The following is a 25,320-nucleotide window of genomic DNA, read 5'->3' as shown; positions in this document are numbered from 1 at the left end:
GAAACAAATGCACTGTGAATGATTATCGCCACATGTGCAACCATCCCTCGAAATGTGTTTGCAAGTCCCTGCACTCACATAAATGTCAATATGAAAGAACTGAGTATAATAGTTACCCGTTGTTGTGTTTCCAACAGGAACAGACCGACGTCACTGTTCATGTCGGCTGACGTCAGCCCGGTGAGCTCCTCCTCAGACAGAGGAGATGTCCAGCTGCAGGAGTACCACAAAATCTACAGCCACCAGCAGCAGGCGTTCTCACAGCAGCCAGGTACTGAGGAGGGGGAGGAGTCAGCATCAGTGTGTCAGCATCAGTGTGTCTGAGCGTTTGAGCTGTTGACGGTTTTCCTTGATTGTGTATATATATAGGATATACATATTTGTTTACATATTTTTATATATATTTGTATTTGGGCTTGTGGGAAACGGTATTTCGATCTCTCTGTCTGTACACACAAACTGAAAGATTGACAATAAAGTTGAATTTGACTTTGTCTTGACTTCTATGTTTCCTGAAGGTTGTCTGTACGGAGAAGGAAAGGCGCTTCAACCAGGCAGCGACGGGGGCTTCGAACCCACCGGTTACTACTCAAACCCCCCCACCTCTCACTCTACAGGTAAGACCGCAGAGCAATGGTCCATATCCTCCAATCAGAGTGCTTCTTAGAGGATCTGAAACCCTCTCTTCCCGCCACACCTCTTGGGGCCAGATGTGTGGAGGTGAGAAAGCGAGTGGGGTTGAGTGAAATAACTATTTATTCAAAAAAAAATAACGAAAAATATCCCGAAGATGTTTTCACACTAAGCTGAAAAAAAGCTTGTGATGTTGTAAAAGATACATTAAAGAAATATAAATACAATATTTTCATCATGTTTCCTTAATATTCACATACTGTAAGCATATTGGATGAAAACATAATAATGTATTTATTTCATCCGGCGCTTTTACTGGTGCTCAAAGACACTTTACCGGGATACAAATAAAAGTTAACATACATCAAGACACATTTTTTCTGGAAACTTCTGACTGTCTTTTTAATGCTTGACTAAAGTATTTCTGTCACTTTAATTTGTGCAACACATGACTGCCTTAAAGTAAAACATATATATATATAACAATATGGAGCTCCCCTCTATGACGACTGCACATTTGATTGACTTCCTGCTTCGGATGTCAAACCAATGATTGTGTTGTCCGTCTCTACAACCACTGCCTGCCCACTCTGCTTCACGTGAAAGAAAAGGAGCTGTGTACAGATTTACATTTCCGTCCCTCAGGGTTCGACCTGTTGCAGGAGCTGCAGGGGGGGGGCGGGTACTCCGACGACAGCTTCCTGTTCCAGGCAGGAGGCGTCGACCGCTGCCTCAACCAGATCTACTCCATCTACCTGGACTCATGATGGCCAGAACCAAAAGAACTGAAGCCCAAATCTCTGTGTCTTTGTGAAGACTAAAGGCAGCACGTAAGGTGTGTGTCAGCAGACAATCAACGTGTATTCTAGGCTGAAGGAGGCAGAAAATGTGTCAGTGGGAGTTTTAATGGCTCAAACTAAATGCAAAATATAACTAAAGTCAGAGTGTCTTTAATAGCGGTGACTTTTTTGTTCAGAGATGACCACAGCATTTGTGATCTGAATGAGCTATGAGCTTTTATTGGTTAGTTTGATCTGATAGAAACAGGTAGCTGATTCTCTGGCTCCAGTAAGGTTCATTCTGTCTCAATTCAATACCATCAGTTAAATACTGTCATTTTTCAGCACGCAATCTTTTAATGTAGTGGTTTAAAACCTAAGGCCAATATATACGTTTCTTGAAATGAAGATACCAAAGAACAAAACAACACTCTTCTGCTCTACAAGTTACACTTCAGATGTGTCCAATTTGTGTCTGCTCCCTTATTCAAATGAAAGCAATCTGAAAAGTTAAAGGTCCCATGTCATGGCCATTTCCACTGATCATAATTCCATTGTTGAGGTCTACTAGAATAGAAAAATATTGTGCAATTTTCCAAACTCACATTGGTTTCGCATACAGCCTCTCTGTAAAGTATGTGTATTCAGCAGTATTCACTTTCTCCACTAAACGGCTCGCTGCAGCTCCCCCCCCCCCCCCCTCCCCCCTCCCCTCCCTGTGAGCACAGTGTGCTCTGATTGGTCGGTAAGTTGTGAATCGCGCTGAGCTCCGTTGAGGTGTGATTTCCTTGTTTAGCGATACACAGCCAAACACAGCCAAACTCACCCTGAACACACACAAAGTCACAGCCGAAATAAAAACAGTAAGTGTGGCTTGATATTGAGTAAGAAAAAGGTTTATAGGTTGATAAACGCTGTGAGAATGGGTCTGCAGAGAGAATTTCAACTTTCAACTGTCTGTTATCAGCCTGCAGCCAGGGAGCAGAAATCAGCAGAGCTGCTGCACTGAGTGTGTGTGTGTGGATTGGTCAATTTGGACCAATCAGTGGGGGCTTAACGTAACGGCTCCGCGGACGTAACGTAACGGCTCCACGGATTGGCCCATTTAGTTCCGGGTACGTGCTTTCGTAAGCACGTACCCGGAAGAATCAAATGGATGATGACGTTTCACCAACGAGGCGTTTTGGGGAGGTATTTTCTGTGTTAGAGTTTTACTCGCTACAGGGTGTACTTTAAGGGTTTTGACTCTGCAGACCGTTTACATGCAGAAAACCCTTCGTAACAAACAAGGGGACGGGTAATAACCGGAAAAGCATGACATGGGACCTTTAATAATAGTTATATTTTAATATTAATTGCACACAACTCGGATCATTGGAGGTGTGAAAGGTGTTAGTTGCTTCCCCTTAAGGAACCACAAGCAGAGTTGCATCAAACTTGAGCAGTTTGAGATATGCTTATTTGTTTTTTTGCAGAGAGTTAGAAGAGAGGGTTGATAACAACATGTCAGTACGCTAAAACATTTGGCTACCGTGAGACAGGAAGTACCGTAGGATTATAAAATCGATTATAAAATAAATTGGTAACCAGTGCAAAGAGGCCAAACTATGGTGACGGGAGGAGTTTGTTTTTGCTATAATAGAATACTCTTTTGCTGAAACGTCAACATACTTATTTAAGATTGTAGCGTGCGTCCAAAGGGTTGTTGAGAAGCTGCTTCTCTAGTTTCAGTTTGCTGCAGAAGAGGATCAACTGTAGCAGTACTGCCACCAAGTGCCTGTATATAAATATGATATAAATACAGTCTGTGTGTTCGACTCCTGGGACTTAAAACTGACACACGAAACAACAAAAACTGCACTAAAATATTCCATCTGTGATTTTCTGCCATGGACTGAGAGGTGCCAACTCGATAAGTGTCAATATAACCTAACAACGATCAACAGCGTAGCATAATCTCCTTTTTATATTGTCTTTTTGTTTCTTCACATGTTGTATCAGTGTTTTATTCAGTGAGAGGGAGGTGTGCATTGTTTACAATAAGTTCTCTGCACTCTGTCTCGTCACAGAGTCAAAAAAACGACCAACCAGAAAAAATGTTTACACTAATTTTGTAGCAAAAGATTTTCACATTATTGTCATTGACCAGTGTATATAGACTTTATAAAAACTGCTCCTGTCTTTTCTATCAAATAAATCTGTTTGTATACGTTTGTGTTCGTTAGTATTAGTGCTTTAACCCAATGGTTTTTTCATTAATGATGATTAATTAGATAATGTTTAAAAACTGAAAGATACCTGAGATTACATCTTGAAATGTAAAGGCAGAATATTAAAACATTTTGTGTTTACTTTCAAGGAAATTAAGCAAATCCTGACCCTTGAGAAGCTGGAACAGTTAGTGTTTGGGGCATTTTAGGGTGAAATGTAACATCAATAGATTATCAAAATAACCATCTTTCAATTATTTATAAGTAATTCATGTTATATCAGCCTCTGTTGTTGAAAAGTGTGTAAATGTATGTTAGCAGATTAGTTTGAGCTTGTTGAGTGCTGGTACATACTGCCATCTATTGGTCATAGCTGGAGGCCTTAAAAAAGTTCTAGTTTTCCTAAAAGATTAGCTCATTTCACTTTCTGAAGAAATACAAAAGTGAATGGTTCACAGTAGGGCTATTTTTAACTTTTGTTCACTTTGAATCAAAAAGCCACTTCAGTAAATGGAAGGAAGATTTAGAAAAGTGTTATAATGAAGGATGGGAAATGTTTTGTAAGTAAATAAAAGGAAAAGGTTATTTACAATAGACAACTGATGAAGCAATGTGTGAACAAATCATTTAAGTACACAACAAAGTCATTTTGGAACAAATGTGAAAATAGGACGTTAAAATAGCATCAAATTCCCCAAGTTAAATTCTAAATGAATGAGAAATATAAAAACAAAACAATCTAGAGTAATGTGTGTATGTCAACAAAGCACTTTAATTACCTTTCTGGAAGGAAACCTGAAAATGAACTAAGTACGTTTGAGAAACCGGCTCGAGATACACTTTTTGTGATATTCCATGGAATGCTCTTAACATCCCGACAGCAATCTTAAGTGCTTTGACAAAAAATCCATTATAAAATGTCATCTGTGGAAGCCGTAGTGCTGTAAAAAGCAGGGACGTGCACAGACATTTGGAGTGGCTATTGCTCTACACTGGAAAAAGGGCCTCCCCCCGATAAAAAACATAAGACCTTTTTGAAAATTGTAACTTGTTTTTAATGTAAAAGAAACCAAACTATTTTTACATTAACTAATTTGAAGAGTAATTCAAATTATCATCTCATAACAAAATAAGCTAAGGCGACTACTTGTATTCGGTGACTTGATTTTAAAAATTAAAACCAGGGACATTTTTTGTTTTGCGGTCCATATCTCATTAAAATATCTAATGTTAGTAACTATTAAAGACAAAATGCGGACAATTCTGTGATAATGTAGTTTGACCAGACCATTGTAACTGCTGTGCAGTCCAGACACACTGATAAAATAGGGCCTCTAACTAATTACCGGTGGGGTAGGTAAGTTTGAGAAACCGGCTCATTAAAACATTTCATCTGTGGAAGCCGTAGTACTGTAAAAAGCACGACCAATCATTTTAGACGGCACGGCTAAAATAACTGGATGGCCTTTTTCCGGTTGTGTATTTTCAAATTCTAGCGCACTCGAGCTGGTTTCTCCTAAATTACCTACCCCACCTGAGTGATTAGACTTATTAAATAAAAAAACTACTTATCAACTCAAATAAACTTGTAGCCAAAGTCATTGAAACTCATTTTCAAGCACGAAACTATAGTGGAAATACCCGTTTGAAAAGGTTTAAATGCAATTAGATTAACATGAACTTTTACTTTCAACAGTTTGATGATAAACGTAGTACAACCACCAGGGGGCGCTCTGCGGTCACTGAAACACGTAAAGATTAAATCAGCCAGTTTCAGTCGAAGATAAACGCACTTTAACCGAACACTGTGTGTGAATAAACATGATTACCACACACACACACAAACACTCAAGCAATCTGGAAGCTGTATGTCCACATTCCGCTCGGAGGGAGACACACCCTCTGACCCGAGGAGGGGAGCTGCTGCCGGGATGCAGAGAAGAGGAACAGAGGAGGAACTCACCGCTGCTGTGGAGACTGAAACCTGAAGAAGAGTCTCATCTCTCTCCAGCTTCAGACGGAGAAACACCTGCAGCGGACATGACCGTCACAGGTAAGAGGACACGTGTTTATATCTCAAACAGGTGTGTGCATGCATGGTTAACGTGTTGCTTTTGATTCAAACGGTGTAGTTGTTGTTATGGCGGGATATAGTGATATTATGGTGTGTTTTGTGCAGCGGTGCAGATACGGAGGTCATGAGTCCATGGTCCTCCACAGTTCAACCACACCCCTTTAAAAATGTTTGACTAAACAAAAGAAAGTACATTAAATTAACTCATTAATTCGTTTTTTTTGCATTTAATTGATGTAGAACTGTTTGATAATGTTCTGTTGATTGTTTTGTTGTTTTTCTATCAACACAAATTCTGAAACTTCACTACTTTTGTATTTACGTTACCTTGCATTTGTGCATTTTAATTATATTAATTATACGAACTAAGACAATTAGGCCTAAAAACTTAAATGTTTGGAAACTGAAATCCTCAGGAAATGTCCGTCTTTGGTTTGTGGTGCTGCAGCCCTGGTTTTGAACATATTTGATGATGAAAGCTGCATGAAAGGAGACCGTTATATGTCAGAGGAAGCTGTGCCTCAGAGAGGATGTCGCTGCTCGCATTGTTAGAGCGTGACATCAGGTTCTCCAGATTTAAACCTCACTCCTCTTCACACCCTGAGAGGAGAACTTCATCTCTCTGTTTGGATTATGAGGTTTCAAACTCACAGCTCCAAGGCTCAGTTTAACAAGTGTCTCATGAAGTTTTTCATTTGTAATGCACAAAACAACATGGCTTTGAGATGTGTTCGCAATAATTGACTGGAATAAGGTGCATACAAAAAAAAGACAGATACAAAACAAAAGTCAAGATTACATGTGAAAGTCTTACAACTCTTAATGAATCCTTAAACAAGACTTTACAATATCAAATAATAATAATAATACTAAAGGCAAAGGAGTCTAGGGATTTCATGTCCAAAACTATTTTGTTGCATTCTTGTTTTTCATTAACTTCAAAGCTTTTGCAAATGAAATAAACTCAATAGGAAACTTAGGATTCACTTTCATATATTTGGATTTGTATTAAAATGTAGCAAAATTTTTTTATTATTAACCAAAAAGTCTTCTTTCAAATCGTTAAAAAAGAGTCCGTGAGTAATGTCCCTTTGAGATCAAGTGTTGCAGTTGAAAAACCTTCAGGTAAAGTGTCTTTGATTAATTATTAATTCAGTGTATTAATATTATGATTAAAATCCATGAATTGAGCCATAGAGTCTCTGCAAACAAACACTACATTGTAAAAGAGGTGATCAGTTGTGACTTATCTTAACTGTTACCCAAAGATAAGCTCATCTGCAGATATTCAAACTGCTGTCTTGAAACTGTTGTGCAGAAACCTGAGTGGCTGCAGATCTCTGTTCTGTCAGATAGCGAAACGTGTGAGTCGACTCTCACCTTTAGACTCTTTCTGTTACCAGCTGAGCAGCCACACTTATCTCAATTAGTGAATGCTTGGAATTAGAAACACAGTCTTACATCAAACTACGACCAAAGCATCCAAATCTAAGCAAATTGTTACCCTCATACAACTATTTCCTTTCCCTCAAATGTTGAATATAACATCTCTGTCTTGAGAGCTATCAGTCAGGACAGAGCAGTGCAGCATGCAAATAACGAGGTTATGAAATGTGTATTAATAACAGAAGGCTCAGTTCACACGGTAACATTTGAAATGAAAGGTTGAGATTAAAAGCAAACACAAGCTTATCTGAAATGGTCGATTTGATCACACATGTAACTATATCGCATCAAGTGATTGTTAAAGGTGCGCTGCAGAACAAAAGCAGACTTTCTATCTCTATTTTCTGGGGGATTTAAAAATAAATTCCTGCTTTAAATTGAACCAAATGAACCGAACAGCATCACAGAGCAATAAGTGTCACATATCTCTGAAATAAAATGCTGCTTTAATAAATAAATGTATATAAACATGTAGGCTTCCTGTATGTGAAAGAAGTATCTGCTATTACTCTCAGCTTTACAGAGTTTTTTAGCTTGTTGTTTTTCTTGATGTTTATCTTGTTGTTTTACGTCCCACAACTTTGGTTTAGCTGTTTTTAATGAAAACGTTTACTCAACCTGTCAAGCATAAAACCGCTGAAAAGGTTATCGACTAGCTGGTAAATATAGTGGAGCATTAGGCCGCTAAACACAGCTGGAAAGGACACAATATTTGACTAAATCCATCTCTTGGGAAAAGACTCAACTTAAATTGAAGTTACTGTTGATCTCAGTATGCTATTCCAAGCATAAATGCATGTCTTCAATTTAAAAGGTGATAACATATCAATGTTATATCAACACCTTGTTTCTACTGCCCCCCATGTGGTCACTTGTTGCAGCGTTTAAGTTATTTTGAATGAAAGCATGTAGCTTTAGACTAAATTCCCGTTAACCTGTTAAGCCCCGAGCCTGTTTTTCATTAAGTAATAAGGGTATTTTTACGTGAGTTCTGTGCTAAGTGTGTTAGCATTCTTTCGCTCAGGGCTAATTCAGAGCCTTTGTTATTACCCTTATGTTTCGTTTTGGTTCATATCGTCAGTTAGCTGAGTTTCTTCCCGTTAAGTGGGTGTGACACATTCATAGGTTTTTAAATGTTAGGAAGCCCTCAGACGCTGTTTCTTGCAGATCTTGCTATTTTCCCCCGCCCCCGGGGTAATGGGGCTTAACAGGAAGACATCATAATATTTGTCATATGATGTGTCACTAAAGTCTAAAGTCTTTTTTAATACACCCACTAACGGGGGAGCTAAGTGAAGTTAATGAGGGGCAGAAAGATGAAGTTGATGACTATATTGTAATATAATGGAGACTTCCACTGGACGTGTATCTGCTCTTTGTTCAGCTGTGGTAGCTGTCATTTCTCACATCAACCACCTTTTGTTCTTTTATTTAATCCAAACAACCGGCTCTCCGTCCGTCTGCTGCCGGAAATATAAACGGTTTCACCTGCTGTGAACCACGGAGAAAAAAACGACCTGGTTGAATATTACTCAGTGTTGACAGAAGTGAAAGAAAACTCAAGGCATGAATGAAAATATCAACAACACCTATACACATATATAAGTAAACCTAAATCAGCATTAGACTCAAAACAAACGTCATTATTTTCATGATTCATATTATTGATTATAAAAGTGGTCTTCCATTAAATCACGTTTATGTTGCAGCTTGTAAATGTGGAGCTGCTTTTAACACATGTATGCACTTTGAGGTTGTTCATTTTTTATTAAAATGAGTTGTCATAATAGTTCTCACTTTCCACTGCTAGGTTTTGGCTGATTATCTCCATGTTAGATTACTATAAAGTACAGTGTCACAAAAGAATGAAAATAACTCTTGATAACGTAAACAGCCCTCCTCTCTGCTCTGTGTTGGATACATGACATCATCTCTGCCAGAAACAAAGAGTCCGAGTTTCTTTCCTGTGACGCACACTTCCTGCGTTTGTTAGACTCTCTGCTGCTCTGCTGAAGTCCAGGCTGAAAATACATGTCTAGTCTTCTTATTTCTATAAGTTGGATAAAGATATTTACGATGAATAGTTGCCTAGTGAATCAGACAAAAGCTTTCATTCGGCACATTCATCAGATCAAATGTTTAATATGTCTAGGACTTTGCTTTGTGTCCAAACATTCCCATCAGCCCTAGCTGCACTTGTTTAGCTAATGTTAGCATGCTAAAATCCAGCGTCATCATTATTGAGCTTGTTAGCATGCTGAGATTATCATTAACTGATAACGTCTTTGCAAATAGTGTTTTATCATCAGCAGGTGAATTGATTCTTTGGTTAATGGATGATCCCAGCGGACACATTGCTCCCGTTTAAACTGTCCTCTGGTGCTGTTTGGGGTGTTAGCACATTCCTGCCTCCGGACTGTGGAGCAGATTTCCATTGTGGTGTGTGAGGAAGTCTGATGACCAAACACACTCCCTCTCTTCCTGCCTGCTTCACATGTAAAGTCAGAAAACGCAGGCCTTGTTTATGTCGACCACACATGCTTTTATGTTCAGGCAGCGTCACTGAACACATAGGAGATCTAGGAAGTGCCCAGCAATTACTTTTTTAATCTCTTCAATTATAGGACTTCCCAAATGTTGTCATGTTACGGTCTGCCAAGTAGACACACGGTATCAAACATGACACTGAAATAGCCATGCAGGGGTCATTTCTACATGAATTACAGTGAGTTTAGGGAATTTCACATTATTTTAAGGACCTTCTTCGACCTTCTTAAAGTAAATTATGCTGTTTTCTACTGTAATGTGTTTTGATGTGTTGCATGCTTGTACGATAATCTTAAAGGGATAGTTTGTATGTTTTGAAGCTGGGATGTATGAGGTACTTAGTTATAGTCGGTGTATTACATACAGTTGACTGGCACACGCCCACTTTAGAGAAGCAGACAGTAATATGGACATGGAAGCAGAGCAATGTAAAAGCATCAAAACATGTAGCCATGTTTTTTTGAAAAGCTCACCTAAAACACATAAAAAGCTGTAATCTATGCTTTCTTCAAATCCCACCAAACTCCATTGACAAAAACAGTAATTTTACCTCTCAGAACAAGAGAGCTGCGGGTTTACCCCTGTGTCGATCGGTAAGTGTGTTTGTGTTATTTTGTGACTCTAGTTAGTTAGGATTGCCCAAAGTAACTCCAAAACACAAACAAACGATGTCTTCGAGGCAGCGGTAGACCAGCAGCTACCGTACTCTGCAAGTCAAATGAGTGTTTTTGTCAATGGAGGCTTTAAAGATAGATGGTTTATAAAAGCTTCCATTCCCTGTTTGTTTTTTCACCATAGTAATCATCATGTACAGTGATCGTTGAACAAATGAAAAGACTTAGACAGTCAAAAGTAAAAGATAAAGGATGAATCTTTAATTAACAGTGACTTCTGAATGACTGAAAACACAAGCCATTTGTTTTAAGATAAGATGGATAAACATTCTTAACAAGCCAATTAATGACAAGTTAGTTTCATTGACAGGTAATTTCCTTTATTTAGAAGGAGCCTAAAATATAAAATAAATCCATGAATTCAAAATATATATATTTGATCCTCTTAACATCAGATTTAAGGGCACTCTAAGTAAACACAATAACCTGCTGGCGGAACCTCTTCAGGCTCCATCTTTGCCTTCAGGTAACGTTTGTACAACCTCCATCTGCCAATTAAGAGCACAGCCTTCACGTGAAACTCACAGCGGCATCTGTTCCCTCTCCGACAGCCAAACACTGGACTCCTGATCCCCAGTGACCCGCATCACCATGCCAACCCCCCCAATCCTCACGGCAACAAGGAGTCCTCGGAGAAATCGCTAGGTTTACAACCGTGAGCCTTCATAAAGCTGATCCAGTCAGAGAAGGAGAGGCAGGAGGCAGGAAGGTAAGAAGAGAGAAAGAAAGATGGATTCTTAAGTGATTCTGGTGAAGTGACAGTCTGTGTTTTCGGTTTCAGAGATGCCTTCCCAGCGTGGCGCCCAGCTGATCTTCTTGTTCCTGTTGAAGATGGGACCTGTGGGAGCATGCGTGTGTCCAGAAGCCACTGTTTTATCCCACTTTCCCTTTGAGATACCTGCTGACGCCTGTTGCTTGAACTACTCCGGCTCCGCTTTCAGCCATGTGCACTGGTCTGTGTTTACCAACGAGACCAACATTAACACTCTGGATCTCTCCTTCTGTAATATCAGCTCTGTTAATATGACCGGTAAAGACGTGTCTACCTTACAGAGGGTTCTCTTAGGTCATAACAGACTCACAGTGTTGCCGAGGGGGTTTCTAAGCGGGCAGCCGAGGCTAACGGAGGTGGACTTGAGCGGGAATCTGATTCAGGAGCTGCCTGAGGGTTTCCTCCAGGAATCAGACGTCCTCCAGAAGCTGAATCTGCAGGGGAACCAGCTTCGCCTCCTCCCAGACTCTGTGCTTGTGAGGCCCCGTCTGCAAACACTGGATCTGGATGGGAACCCGTGGGATTGCTCTTGTTTGTTACTGGAAGGCCTGGAGGACGCTGGGAAGTTGAACAGGACCGTTAAGATGCAGGATCTGGTGCGGAACCTGACCTGCGTGACTCCTCGGCACCTGGCCGGCAGGACGGTGTTCTCGGTGAGAATCAGTGACGTGTGCCGCCCAGCTGGTCTCACCGCGCTCTTCATCGTGCTGCCGCTCCTCATCCTCTCTGCCCTGGTGCTCTGCTGGTGCTGCGGGAGGAAGAGGAAGAAGAAGGAAGCGTCATTAAGCACTTCGAAAAAGAGAGCTACCAACTCCAGTATCGGCCAGAAGCATCGCGGCAAGCAGAAACCTACGCCTGGCGATCAGAATAAAGCCGAACACAAAGAGGGGATCCTGAAGAACCAGTTGCTGCTCCGCCCAGCCTCCACCCTGCTGGGCAGCACCAGAGACATCTACGAAGAGGTGGAGATTAAGCTGGGTTCGGTGGACTCTCTTCCTCCTGTGACCTCCATCTGCTCGTCAGAGGGGAAGCAGGTTCCTCCGGGCTCTGAAGGGACCAAGAAGACCGAGCTGGACACGGTGAGCGTGACGGAGGTGATGAAGGACTCGACTGACAGAGAGAAGGCGTACCTCACTCAGAGCACCGAGTACTACAGCCTGGTGCCCGGGATCGAGCTCGAGGACTCGGACCACGGAGAGTATGAGAACGTCAGCCTCTCGTGACACCAGGTCAAAAGAATTGCTCAAACGTAGTTTTTTTTTTTTACCAGAGTCACATGAGAAGATTTTAATCCTATATGTTTGTTTTAAAGTTCTTCAAAAACTATTTGCTCAATCAGCTTCTCGGTTTGGAGTCAAACCAAAAACGTTGTTAAGAATGATAAGACTTTATTTATCCCGAAGGAAATTGTTGTGCCAGAAGTACAAAAATACAAAAAACACAGCAGCAAAGTTCAGTTAATTCACACTCACAGATTTCTGCATTTGTTTTTATCCGTGCTCTTTTCACTGGTTTGAATATCGTTGAGTGTTGAACTGCAAAATATGAATATTTTCCTTTACTTAAACTTTGGCTATGGTTTATTTAGTGATAAACATTCATTTTAAAGAGAAACTTCAGTTTTGAAACCAAGTTTTTTAGGGGCTTAAAGTATAGAGCCGTTAGCTTAGCATAAAGACTGGCAGCAGGGGAAACGGCTAGCATGACTGTGTTGTGTTTGTTTCTACATGTCGATTCAACTTATTAGATACAACCTAGAAATGAGTGAGCTTTGTTGAAACCAGAAAGTGGTAAAGTTTATCCACCCACTCTTTTTGAATTAGGCAAGACTAGAAGCTTTTTGAAGATGTCACTATTTTGCAGAGCTAGTTTGAAAGCTACTGTAGCTGGTTAGCTAACAGCTAACAAGAAAACTGCTAGCGCTAGTCAGTCACCAAAGTTGTGATATATGGCTGTGGGTTAAAAGATCTACCATTCAAACCTCTTTTGAATCGTCCATCTCCCTTTATTTGTTTACACATTTCTCTGCAAATACAGCCCTTACCAATATTTGAATATTTTAGTTTATATAAATAACATAGGAACAGAGAACAGAGAACATGCTAAGCTAGGCTAAGCTAATCCTGTCTCTGAGAACCTGCATCTTTCTTCTCATCTAACTCTTGGCGTGTGCGTGTGTGTGTGTGTGTGTGTGTGTGTGTGTGTGTGTGTGTGTGTGTGTGTGTGTGTGTGTGTGTGTGTGTGTGTGTGTGTGTGTGTGTGTGTGTGTGTGTGTGTGTGTGTGTGTGTGTGTGTGTGTGTGTGTGTGTGTGTGTGTGTGTGTGTGTGTGTGTGTGTGTGTGTGTGTGTGTGTGTGTGTGTGTGTGTGTGTGTGTGTGTGTGTGTGTAATCAAGTTATCTATTGTCTGAGAGAGAGATGTGCTATCACAATGTAAGAGGAAGTGATTTAATCCGGAGCTGTTCCTGTGGGACCTGAGGAACGCAGTGACGTTTGGAAGGGAGGGAGGCCCGCCTTTTTTCACTCTGGAAAAAACGAAGACATTTATTGTATATATGATGTTGCACTCCACGCAAATGAACACTTCATATTGTTTTCACCTGTATTACAAAGAGCAGGACATATTTTAAAAGCATTATTAATCAAAGTCAGGCAATCTTTTGGGTGCACTCTCCTTTACCTCACCCAAGTGTAATTGTTTAAGGCTTTCCAGTTTGACTTGTACTGCATACAGGATGTTCTGGATCCTTCACTTTAAGCTGCACATCCACAAATGAACAATGACTAATCCAATTGCAGGGCCAACAGTTAATTCATTGTGAAATGTGGAATGTAAAGCTTAGGCGAGGAGTCTACATTTGTATACGTCACTCAAGTACTAAATGTGCGTATATGTTGGAAACAATCAGCGCAGTCAGATCTAAATGCAGGGGAATGCTGGTTTTAAGATACAAATCTCTGTAAAGTAACCTGAGATACAGAGCATTTCTGTGCAATGGTTCTACCACAAAATGACACCGGAGACACAGAAGACAAAAACAAAAAAATCAGGGTCATCCAAGTTGTGGGAAACGTCTCACAAGAACGCTAATTGGCTCGTGTTTAGTGAGACGGACACACAGAAAGTGGGTGCAGCCTGACGGGTGTGGAGCTTCCTGGAATTTAAAACGCCGGAGGTATATTTTCCAGTGGGGTTATCAAGTTTTTTCCATTAAAGATGTATTTATAGACACTGTGAGGTTTACTGCCAGAGGCCCTTAGGTCAAAAGACAAGCAGACAAATGAGTGAATGTTGCTTTTTGTAATTTTGTACACAGAGAAATAACCTGATATAACAAATGTGAGTGTATTGTAGCTACTAGGCAAATGTAGTTTTACCATTCTCTTGGTAGCATTATTTATTTGGTTTATCTTATTGTTAACTGTCAGATGTTCCCAAGAATTGGCTTGACAAATACAGGCTTGTTATTTGTTCTGAAACTATGTCACTAGCCATTTTTTGGCACATGTACCTACCTAGATAAATTGAAAGTAACGTTTGGCTACCAGTGTTCATGCTAGCGATGACGATACCGCATATAAACACGGTCTACTTTTGTTCTTGTGTTGTTGTTTTTTTTTAAAGGCTAAAAAAAAGCACACCAGCCTCCAAAGTCTTGGGATTACAAGTATTTTTCTTGTTAAAGTGTCAAATAAATCCCAAAATGTTCAGGCCTGCTGTGCTGTAATGTTGCTAAGCTAGACTAAGCTAACTGCCAGTGTCAATTAAACATGTCTTTTAGGTTCAATAAATTAAAACTTGACTTATTTTAGGCTTTCAAATGTTACATTAAGAATAAATTATTAATCTGGATCGACAATTTTAGAGACTTTGATGTTGGTTTCTGGTCCAAACTTGCTGAGAGTAATAAGACCTATGACCTCAACGTTTGTAAAGTGAAATTAGTCCTTATCCTCTGTTTGTTTAGTAACAGCTACTTTCACATAGTAGCATTAGTGATCCTTGTCTGTTGAAACGAAATGAGTATACTGGTTTGATGCACTGATTAATATGATATTGTTTATTCTGGCAGATGCACTATCTTCACTGTTTTTTTATATACGAAATGTTTATTGTTGCAAGAAAATTAAATGTTTTTTCCCAGATGTGTGCCTCAGTGTATGATGATGATGACAAACAAACAAAAGAGGAAAGAAAAACTAAATATTTTATTATTTTGCTTCCTTTTTTTGCTGCATGCTCCAGATCTTTTCATTGAACCTTTTTTTCTGTGGCCTTTCGTATCTTTCTGAACCGACAATGACCCGGGCCGCCCCCAGATACCTGAAATCCCACTTTGAGCTCTAGTTTCACCTCGCTGTGGGAAGTTGTAATTACCGCGTTAGGAAACCCAATACGATCAGTCTGTCCTGTTCTTAAAAGCCTAAACCAAGAACCAGGAGATCCAGTACAAGACCGGAAATATATTAGCAGGAAACGATGGAAAACAAAATCTATGTTGGCTTATGGGAGTTTATTTTGTCTATAAATCAAGATTCAAGTCTAACCATTGACTCTAGATCAGGGTTTCAAACTCAAGGCCCGGGGGCCAAATCCGGCCCGTGACTTCACTTCATGTGGCCCCACAAGAGCTCTGAAAGAATTTAATATGTTTATTATACGGTTACATGCCGATTTACAGAAGCATATTGCCCATAAACTACATGTCCCACAATGCATCTCAAATTTGACTTTTACTTAGAATTTGCCTTTTTTTCTTCAAAATATCACTTTTGGATTTTGACTTTTTTTTTCAGAATGTGGCTTTTCTTTTTAAATCATTTTTGTGACATTCTCACTGAAGAGACTTGCAATTATTTGCCCCTGACTTCTGCTTTCAGACGTAGTTAATTATGAAGTTATTACCCTATCCGATGATAATCCAATGCAGAGGCAATAATGTAATTATATAATACATTATTTTATATATGTTAAATATTTATATATGTATTTTTATAAAGTCTTAAAGTTACAACCGGATCTTTGAGTGCAACCATAATGCTGATGTGGCCCGTGATGAAATTGAGTTTGACCCCCCTGCTCTAGATTAAAATGGGACAAACATGAAAAAGTGGAAAGTAAGCGTAAAAAAGTTTTTAAATTATATTTTTGTGTCAAACAGATATTTAACCTAAGTAGTAACAATTCAACAGTGGGCAAATGTTACAAGGAAAATGTGCATTCAAAATCAAAGTACAGAAGTTATTTTGCATAGTCCATTTCAGAGTAATATGTATGACATCATGTGATATTCATTTTTGAAATACTTTATATACCAGTGGGCATCATTTCTGGATATCTCAGGAATAAGACAGTAGAGAGGAGCTTAACATGTTGGGTGTTTTTATGGTAAATATTTGTATTGATTTTCTCAGTTTTTTAACAAAAGCAAGTGATACAGATTCAGTAAAGATATATACACACATGCTGACAAATCAAAATCTTCATTTCAATCCCACCACTATCCCACCCACCAACATGTTGGGTGTTTAATTGCAAGAAAAACAGTCAGCCAATACAGTCGATGTATATCTTATCATTTATGTATCAATAATCTGAATCTGCACAATAACTATCTGTGTCAAGTATAATATTTGACTCCAAAATGTAGTAGATGTATTCTAATAGTCAACTAAGGTACTTCAATTATACTTATTAACAGGACTTGAGCATGTGTTCTTAGTCCACTACTGCATATTTCAGTTGAAAAAGAGCAATTAACATGATAGGAAATTGTAATAATGTAATAATATGGAGTACAAACAGCTGATTTGTTCTTTCAGGGTTTTAAATGAGCATGACATTAAATGTGTCAGATGCTCTTTCACTGTTTTCTGTCAATAGCCTTAATGTGTCTTTGTTTATGAGATAAATACAGACGACAGGCCTCAGGGCTGAGAGCCTGCTGCTCAACGAGAGCGCCCTCTAGTGACAGGAACTACATCTGTCATTTATCAGCCAAAGAAAAAACACTTTATTAAGATGATGCATAAATCTATACGTAATAAATGCATTGAGTTAAATCTATAGTCAGTGAGGCTCACATTCTGCTGATAAATAATAAAGGGAAGTCCTCAAGTCCACAGGGATCAGCTTTCCGGCTCTGATGGAGGATAGACGGTCTCGTAAATATCCTGTCAGCTGAGTGGAGAGCAAACAGAGGATAAAACAGATTTACAACACACTCCGTAACGATGTGAAAAACAAACAAGTGAGCAGAGCACAGCAGCCAATGACAACAGACGGAGAGACGAACTCATCTGACGCTGTAAACGTGTTTTTATCACCGGACAGTAAATAACTGCTGTGCAAATCAATCTGTGGGTTATTTGATTTTCTGTGGCCAGGCATCGGTTTCTCTCAGATAACAGAAGTCAGAGTGTCCTGATTTTAGAAGAATCTGGAACGGATATGTGGAAAAATACTTTTTATACTCTCAAAATAAAAATATATATAACTGTTTTTAACCATCGAGGGCTACGCTTAACCTTCTATGTTACTTCCTGTTTCTTGTGAACTGTGTTTTTGAGATTATTGTATATCTGTCTTTTATATTTATGCGGGTGTTTTTATTTACATTAGCAAAGTTTCTTGTAGGGAAAGTTCAAATCAATATTAAATAGAAAATGAAACCTCTTTTGCGTTGTTTCTACATATTTTTCTGTTGAATAATTTTGTATTAGAGTAGGGGTAAAATTACATTACATTACATTCATGACACTAAGGAATTAATTAGCAACACAAAGAAAACAGAGATACAATCAATTAATTAATTAATTAATGGGAAACACTTCTTTTAAAAGGATATATGAAGTAAAATATGAATATATATAAGAGAACAACAGAGATGGTTGTCATGTTATATTTCATACCCACTCAAGTTTTCAAAACAAACAAACAAACAAACAATACCTTATTATGGTGATGATTATTCGTATGACTATATTCTTCTTTCTTTTTCTTAATCTTCCTTTTATTATATTCCAATACTTTTTTACTCCCACACTATTGACTTATTTATGAAAATAATCTGTAGATCAATCATTCATAAACAGTCCAGAAAATCCGGTCTAAATCATGTTGGACATTTACAGCTCTGTGAAAACACAAACTCTCAAATCAACTTTGATCAAAGAACTGAACTGAACTGTAATCAATACTTTTTAAACACTGGGGGAATTTGCTTCTGTCTTCATATTTTATATCAAAGATAAATGTTATCTGATCACACACAACAAGTCCCTAACATTACCATTCGAGGATACAAGTGCACACTCGCTGAGTTACTATAGGTGTGTATCTTCAGGTTCCCAGGTAATAAATTAGTAAAGTTAATTTATGACGACGACAGAGAGGTTTAAATCGAGAGCCAGAGGAAGAGCTCTTCCTCCCAGGACGGCCGCACCAGGTGACTCACCTGCATTCACAGGTGAGACACTGATTGATATTGTATTTTAAAGGGAGATTGTTGTAATATAATATATACATCGTGATCCATGCATCACATATTGATATCTTCCAGGATTATTCAGCTGTAGCGAACCCAGACATGACAGTTTCTTACACTCTTGAGGTGGCCGACGCTCGATTTGGGGGTTTCTGCAGGCTGCTGCTGAGGTGGAAGGGAAGCATCTACAAGCTGCTCTACAAAGACTTCCTGCTCTTCTGCGGGGTTTATGTGTTCTTCAGCGTGTTTTACAGGTAAACGCACTGATTCCATCTTTTAATTCTGCTGTGTGCTTGGTAGGGCTGCTCAATTAATCGTATTTTAATCGCAATTACAATTATGGCTTGCAACGATTTCGAAAACAACGTAATCGAAATAAATGGTTTTTCAGTTGAATTATAAAGTTCACGGTAATCAACTGTTAAAAACATACTGTTCACATTTTTTCTCTCCAATAAATTGATGTTTTCAAAGTAAATGGATAATCGTTTTTAATAATCGTGATATCAATTATTGACCCAAATAATCGACATTATGATTTTTGCCATAATCGAGCAGCCCTAGTGCTAGGCATGATTAAGTGTTTGCTTCTGGCGTTTTAATTCCCCTCCCAGGTTCCTCCTCTCCCCGAAGCAGCAGGATCTGTTTGAGCGGATCGCCCTTTACTGCGACCAGTTCACCAACACCAACTTCATCCCAGTTCTGTTCGTCCTCGGTGAGTCTGACCTCTCCGTCACATAATCTGAAGATACGTCACCACAGCCTGATATGAGAAGACAACACACCTAACCCTTGTTTCTCCTTTTTAATCAAGTTGCTCTGAAGTCATTAGATCATTAAAAATGTCTCTTTTAAATTATTCTTTGAATTAGATATCCTTTTCAACCATCTCAGTCCTTTAAGTTACTTTATCAAATAATAATTTTCTATATTTTAATCATTTATAGTTGTTTATAAAATGCTAATGTTTTGTTTTGTTTTAATTTTTAAATGAAAACTCTGGGATATGTCAAAGATCAGCAAACATTTTGATTTTGATGCCTTTTAACATTTTTGTACAGTATCAGATGTAAAAAAAATCCACTTACTGAATTACATACTATGTAATAATATTATTTATAATTTTAACAGTGTTTTTTTTAAACCAAAATCCTTATTTATCAGTTGTATCGAATTCAATTAAAATGTTTTCCTTTTATTTTAGCTAGGGGGGTTCACAGTGTGGGACATGTCAATGATTAGCAGCTGATTATGTTAAATTGCATCTTACACATCAGCAATGTCCCAAGTATACAAAAAGAAAAAACTACACATGTTGAAGCGAGGGCTGATGCAATATGATGAATAATGTTACGGCAGTGAGATACAAATGTGGTTTTAATGGGTTTAAGTGGGGTGATTTTTGTGTTTATCGATCTAAGTGTCTGTATTTTGGTTGGACCGTTTATTTTAAACTAATTAAAGGAGCTGAGGATGAAGTTCCAAAGTTAGAAAAACAGAACAACTGACACATGCATTAAAACAGCCAAAAATGAATTGAAAGAAAATGACTATTGGATGCATCTCACTGTTTGTGCAGGCTTCTATGTGACCCTGGCCTTCAACAGATGGTGGGGTCAGTACACCAACTTCCCTCTGCCTGACAACCTGATGATGGTGGTTTCTGGAAACGTGCACGGGACGGACGAGAGGGGGCGTCTGCTGCGACGGACCCTCATGAGATACGCCAACCTATCCTCCGTCCTCATCCTCCGCTCCATCAGCACCAGGGTCCTCAAGAGGTTCCCGACCATGGAGCACATCGTGGAGGCCGGTGAGGGAAAGAGAGGGGAGGGTACAGGTTACATTTAGTGCAGTATTAAAGTCCTGCTGTTCCTCGGGACCTTTTAGAATCAGCATCGGGTTTATTACCAGGTTGCCACGTACGAGGAATTTGACTTGGTGTCATGGTGCATTCATAAAAGTAAAACAACAATTAAAAAAACAGATAGTAATAACATATAATAACATTAAAAAAGTATAGCAGTATTTACATAGAAATAGAATGGAATACAATTCTCGAAAACCTGAAGTTTTTATGAATTAATTTGAACAAGAAGGTGTTGCTTGTAAAATGTAAGTTAATAAATATATAACATTATAGTTAAGAAGGAGGACCCAGCTGATTTTAAAGTAACATTTTGAAACAAAGTCACACAAAACCCAAAAGGGATGCTCTTCCATTCGATGAATTCAACTGTTTAAAATGATCTCTCAAAGCCTAAAATACTAAAACAATGTTTAACCTTTAACAATTTAAAAAACAATTGATGTTCAGGTGGAAAAAAAGGAACATCTCTGCATTAATACAGACACATTCATATGCATTACATCAGAAGTACATATCTGTGTAAAGAATCCATCCGCTCCATCTCCAGATGTCTCAAGCTTACATCCCTCTCTCTTTAAATCAGTATTTTGAGTATGTATTTCTCCGTTGCCCTGTTTGTACTGTTTCTTAAGTAGGCAAAGTGCCAGATTTAAATGATGTTGATTTATGAGGATGCTTGACCTATTTATATCCAAATCAATAGCCATTCTGAATAAAGCCATAGTGTCCTTGTTCATGCTGTACTTCTCCTTCATACTTCCATACATTGAGTGGAGGTTTGGGGGAACACACATAAAACCAATACACATCCTATCGTCATCCTGCACCAAAGAGCCATACGAGTTATACATAAAACTACCTACAGAGAACCAACTAAAAAAGTATTATTATTATTGTTGTATGTTTTGTTTCTGACATGTTCAATACAAAATGTACGCTGTGTACGTTGTGGTCTGTGTACAGGATTTATGACGACACACGAGCTGAATAATTTTGAGTCCCTGCACTCGGACTTCAACAAGTACTGGATGCCTCTGACCTGGTTCTCCAACCTGGCGTCCCGGGCGAGGGAGGAGGGGAGGGTGAGGGACGACATTGCTTTGAGACTACTGATGGACGTGAGTGGGACAAAACAACTGAACGTTTCACACTTGAGGGATGTGGAAATGCAGTTTTAAAGTCCCAGTGTCTCAACACGTCCTGTAAATGTATGATGTGTTTCTAAACCTGCAGGAGCTGAATAAGTACAGAGGAAAATGCAGCCTGCTGTTCCACTACGACTGGATCAGCATCCCTCTGGTCTACACTCAGGTATCATCAGGGCCCAGGAGTTCAAAACTTTTAATCTGGATTTTGGGTAGTTCAAAACCAAAAATCCTGATCCCACCAGAGGGCTGGATTTCCAGTGGATTACCAGAATAAAATGTACTTTACAATTTATTTTAAAATATGTTTCAATTTAAATAAGATGGCAAAGTTTGTTAACTGAAATAATACACCATTTTTAGCCTTCATGGCAAATCAATTTTTATTTTTCATTTTTGGTCACGTTTGTGGTGGCCTATTTTGTTTTCAACCAAATGTTGATAACATAAATGTTTATGCTCATAAAAGTATCACAACAAATATTGTCAATCACAAATGTAATTTAGATTAAAGAAAAAATATCTTCAACAAAAAAAAGTCATTCATCTGTCATCACCTTTCAAATTTAAAAATATAATTAGACATTATAGATGTCTCTACAATGTGGTCTCTTGTCTTCCTTGTATTATTTTTCATGTCCACTAGATGGCGATCGGTAGGATTAAAGCACTGATATTCAGGATCTAGTCATCTTGAAAAGTCGTAATCTGGATCAGGGTGATCCTAGCCTGAATTGTTTTGAACTCCAGGGACAGAATCTGGCCGACTTGTCTGAACCTGGATCCCAAAAAATGGGATTTCAAAATCTGATCGGATCTGATTGAGATTAAAAGTTTTGAACTCCTGGGCCCAGGATATTAAAAAGTATAAAAAGACAAAACTATCAACAGTTTACTGTATTTTTACTTTATTTGATGGCTTTTGTTTGCCGTTTATCTTACATTTTAGTTTGATACACAGTCATTTTTCATACAAAATTAATCCAAAATTGTAATATGTTTTCATTTTAATCTACTATTTATCAACTACACGATCTTCTACCACCACATATAATCTCTGACTTGTTTTTTTTTCCATCCGCGCAGGTAGTCACTTTAGCCGTTTACTCTTTTTTTGCCTTCTGTGTGGTTGGACGACAATTCCTGAACCCTGAGAAAGGATACAAGGATCACAAAATAGACTTGTACGTCCCTGTTTTCACTCTGCTGCAGTTCTTCTTCTACGCCGGCTGGCTCAAGGTAACGTGTTTCTCGTTTCTCTTGTAGTAAACTGATTTTTGTTTTAATTTTGTTGAGGAATCTGTTGTTGGGATTTCATGACCGGTTTCCTCTCTGTAGGTCGGGGAGCTGATCATCAATCCATTTGGCGAGGATGATGACGACTTTGAAACCAACCAGCTGATCGACAGAAACATTCAGGTTGTCACCTCAAGATACAGAAAATGACCACAAAGAGACAAAACAACTTCAAAGACACACAGAATGACAGAGATACAGAAAATGACCACTTGGACTGAATACAAAGCTTAAAAAAAGGCCACAAAGAGACACCCAATTACCGAAACAAGACTTTAGATTATCACAAAGAGATACATATGAATTTGAGACATGCAAAACAAGTACAAAGAGATTACATTGACTACAAAAGCGATTTATAATGACCATGGACACTCACTGTAACCGCAAACACCCTGGAAATAAAGACAACAAGTACAAATGTACTACAGACAGAAACACAACAACTCCAAAACACTGAGAATGTCCATAAAATAATAGAAAACAGCTACAAAGGGACACAGAAAGACAGCGGAGAGACTCAAAAGTACTACAACGAGAAACAAATGACTACAAAATGACCGAAAACAAAAAAAAGAGACCGAACAATAATCTATATGTGTCCTGCTCATATGTAAAGTAGGGTTTTGAGGCCTTTTGCATGTCTTTGCCGAGGAGCTCATTGTCTCATGATCCACTAATGCACCTGAGGTTTCTCTTCAACATCGACTGCTCACCGCTCACTCTCTCTGCTCCAGGTGTCCATGCTAGCTGTAGACGATATGTACCAGAACCTGGCTCCCATCGAGAAGGACAAGCACTGGGAGCAGAGACATTTCCCCGTCCCTTACACTCTGTCCACGGCAGCAGAGACTCTCACAACCGCCTTCAAAGGATCCACCTTTGACATGAGGTCAACTCATTTTAACTTTTGCAATGCTTTTTGTTTCTGCTGCACGGACCAGTAACAGTAAAGGTCAAAATCCACTTGTTCACGTCTCTTCTACATCAACATGTGTCCCCTCTGTGTGAAGAGACTCTGAAAGTTAATTTATATAAAAACCTGTCTGAAAATGAGCTGATCAGATTTTGTCCACTTTATGATGTCATAACAATGTGTTGGCTTGTGTAACCGTGAGCCAATCAGCAACCAAGGTAACCCCCCCCCCCTATCACCTGAATCTCCTCCTAGAGCACCATTGTGTTCTTTGTAACCAAATCTCTCTCAGAGGGGCGTGGGTATGGGCTCCTTATTTTCATCTAAAGTAACAGACAGAGAATCAGCACTTGGAAACAGGGCTGAAACAGAGGGGATTATGGGTAATGTTACAATGATCTGTTTGGTGTTTGGAGCCAAACACTTCAGAGACATGTTTATATATATCTGAGACCTATAATATATTGATGAAAAAAAGTATAATAGGGGACCTTTAAAACTCAAATGTTTGCTATTTGCAGGATGAGTGCGGAGGATCTGGAGATTCACCAGCCTGCAGACACTGCACAGAAACAGTATTTACCTCTGGAGGGCTCTCAGGGTGAGGTTCTGGAGGGTTTTCTGCTGAGAGGTAAAGGAATCCTTCGCGGCTGCAGCCTTCCATCTCTGCTGGATGGGGCGTCACTCCCACATGAGGAGGAAGAGGAGGATGCTTCTCCTGAGGAAAACATCATCAACCAGAAAGAACAACTAATGTCATTGCTTAAAGTAGCAGTGGAACACAATTACTGAAAATGATTGGGACCCTTGAACCCATTGTGCGTTTATGAACCAGAAATGTTCTCTTATTGTTGAAATAACACATAATAGATATACTATATTAAAAGTACTATGTGTGAATTTGAAACATGAATGTGATTATTCAGTGTGACTTCTCCTCTCATTTTTGAAAATAAATCTATCAAACATATTTTCGTTTTTTTACCAACTATACATGTCATAAAAACACAATGCAGTTCCATTCAAAACACAAGATATATAGACTCAGGGGCGGACTGGCCATTGGGAATACCGAAGTGGGCCGGTCGGACAATTAACCCCCCAAACCCTTTGTTTCTGTATAATTTACCTACTGTTAGACTCTCCTCCGCTGACACATCCATCCACCACAGCAGCCAGAGGTGAAGCCAGAGGTCCCAGGTGGGCCCACCCACCTGGGACCAAGGCCCACCCACCAAAAGGCTGAACAATTATCTGGAAAATCTGTCACAGCAGCCAGTGAATGTAACATATTTTAAATTGTCTGACTTTCAATACTTTTTTATTTTTCGAAAATTATTGTTTACAAATTCAGAGTTACAGTGACGCGTCCTAAAACCCGGAAGTAAGCTGCGCATGGGTTCCCTTCCCTCCATGGATGTATAATAAGAACGGTTCCCTCGACAAAGAAGCGATGAGATTTCTCCATAGGAT

At 39.1% G+C, this 25,320-nt stretch overlaps 3 protein-coding genes and 1 long non-coding RNA gene across 6 annotated transcripts in view; 3 read left to right on the top strand and 1 right to left on the bottom strand.

Moving 5' to 3' along the window:
• Positions 1-3,621, top strand: part of glis1a (GLIS family zinc finger 1a) — a 42,038-nt gene extending 38,417 nt beyond the window's left edge. For both annotated transcript variants that reach the window (XM_079648553.1, XM_079648554.1), the window contains exons 7-9: positions 138-271; positions 519-617; positions 1,279-3,621. In XM_079648553.1, coding sequence (XP_079504679.1) covers positions 138-271; positions 519-617; positions 1,279-1,400 — 355 coding nt within the window. In that variant the 3' untranslated portion in view covers positions 1,401-3,621. The remainder of the gene's footprint in view (positions 1-137; positions 272-518; positions 618-1,278) is intronic.
• A 1,764-nt stretch (positions 3,622-5,385) lies between these two features.
• LOC307020528 (uncharacterized protein) lies at positions 5,386-15,279 on the top strand. Of its 2 annotated transcripts, XM_079651947.1 has the most exons (4): positions 5,386-5,675; positions 10,915-11,072; positions 11,145-12,364; positions 13,530-15,279. In XM_079651947.1, exon 3 carries the CDS (start codon positions 11,147-11,149, stop codon positions 12,356-12,358), a length of 1,212 nt encoding a protein of 403 aa, XP_079508073.1. In that variant the 5' UTR covers positions 5,386-5,675; positions 10,915-11,072; positions 11,145-11,146; the 3' UTR covers positions 12,359-12,364; positions 13,530-15,279. The 2 variants fall into 2 exon arrangements, with proteins under 2 accessions (XP_079508073.1, XP_079508072.1); XM_079651946.1 differs by having other exon boundaries at positions 11,145-15,279.
• LOC307020529 lies at positions 13,809-20,312 on the bottom strand. The gene is made up of 2 exons (XR_013802908.1): positions 20,189-20,312; positions 13,809-17,314 (listed from the first exon to the last, which is right to left on the bottom strand). It is a non-coding gene; the product is annotated as an uncharacterized lncRNA (long non-coding RNA).
• Positions 18,554-24,817, top strand: best4 (bestrophin 4). The gene is made up of 10 exons (XM_079651945.1): positions 18,554-18,602; positions 18,696-18,874; positions 19,235-19,335; positions 20,200-20,433; positions 21,454-21,608; positions 21,724-21,801; positions 22,722-22,874; positions 22,974-23,054; positions 23,669-23,823; positions 24,369-24,817. Exons 2-10 carry the CDS (start codon positions 18,723-18,725, stop codon positions 24,637-24,639), a joined length of 1,380 nt encoding a protein of 459 aa, XP_079508071.1. The 5' UTR covers positions 18,554-18,602; positions 18,696-18,722; the 3' UTR covers positions 24,640-24,817.
• Positions 24,818-25,320: the final 503 nt, after the last annotated feature.

This window comes from Notothenia rossii (genome assembly GCF_949606895.1).
Source record: "Notothenia rossii genome assembly, chromosome: 9".
Lineage (NCBI taxonomy): Eukaryota > Metazoa > Chordata > Actinopteri > Perciformes > Nototheniidae > Notothenia > Notothenia rossii.
Note: the sequence above shows the minus strand (reverse complement) of the source record. Positions and strands in the feature narration are given on the sequence as shown.

Coding starts and splice junctions, on each gene's coding strand:
- LOC307020528 (XM_079651947.1), top strand. CDS start 11,147: ATGCCTTCCCAGCGTGGCGCCCAGCTGATCTTCTTGTTCCTGTTGAAG.
- best4 (XM_079651945.1), top strand. CDS start 18,723: ATGACAGTTTCTTACACTCTTGAGGTGGCCGACGCTCGATTTGGGGGT. Junction 19,336..20,199: donor CCCAGTTCTGTTCGTCCTCG/GTGAGTCTGACC, acceptor CTGTTTGTGCAG/GCTTCTATGTGACCCTGGCC. Junction 22,875..22,973: donor TCTACGCCGGCTGGCTCAAG/GTAACGTGTTTC, acceptor TCCTCTCTGTAG/GTCGGGGAGCTGATCATCAA.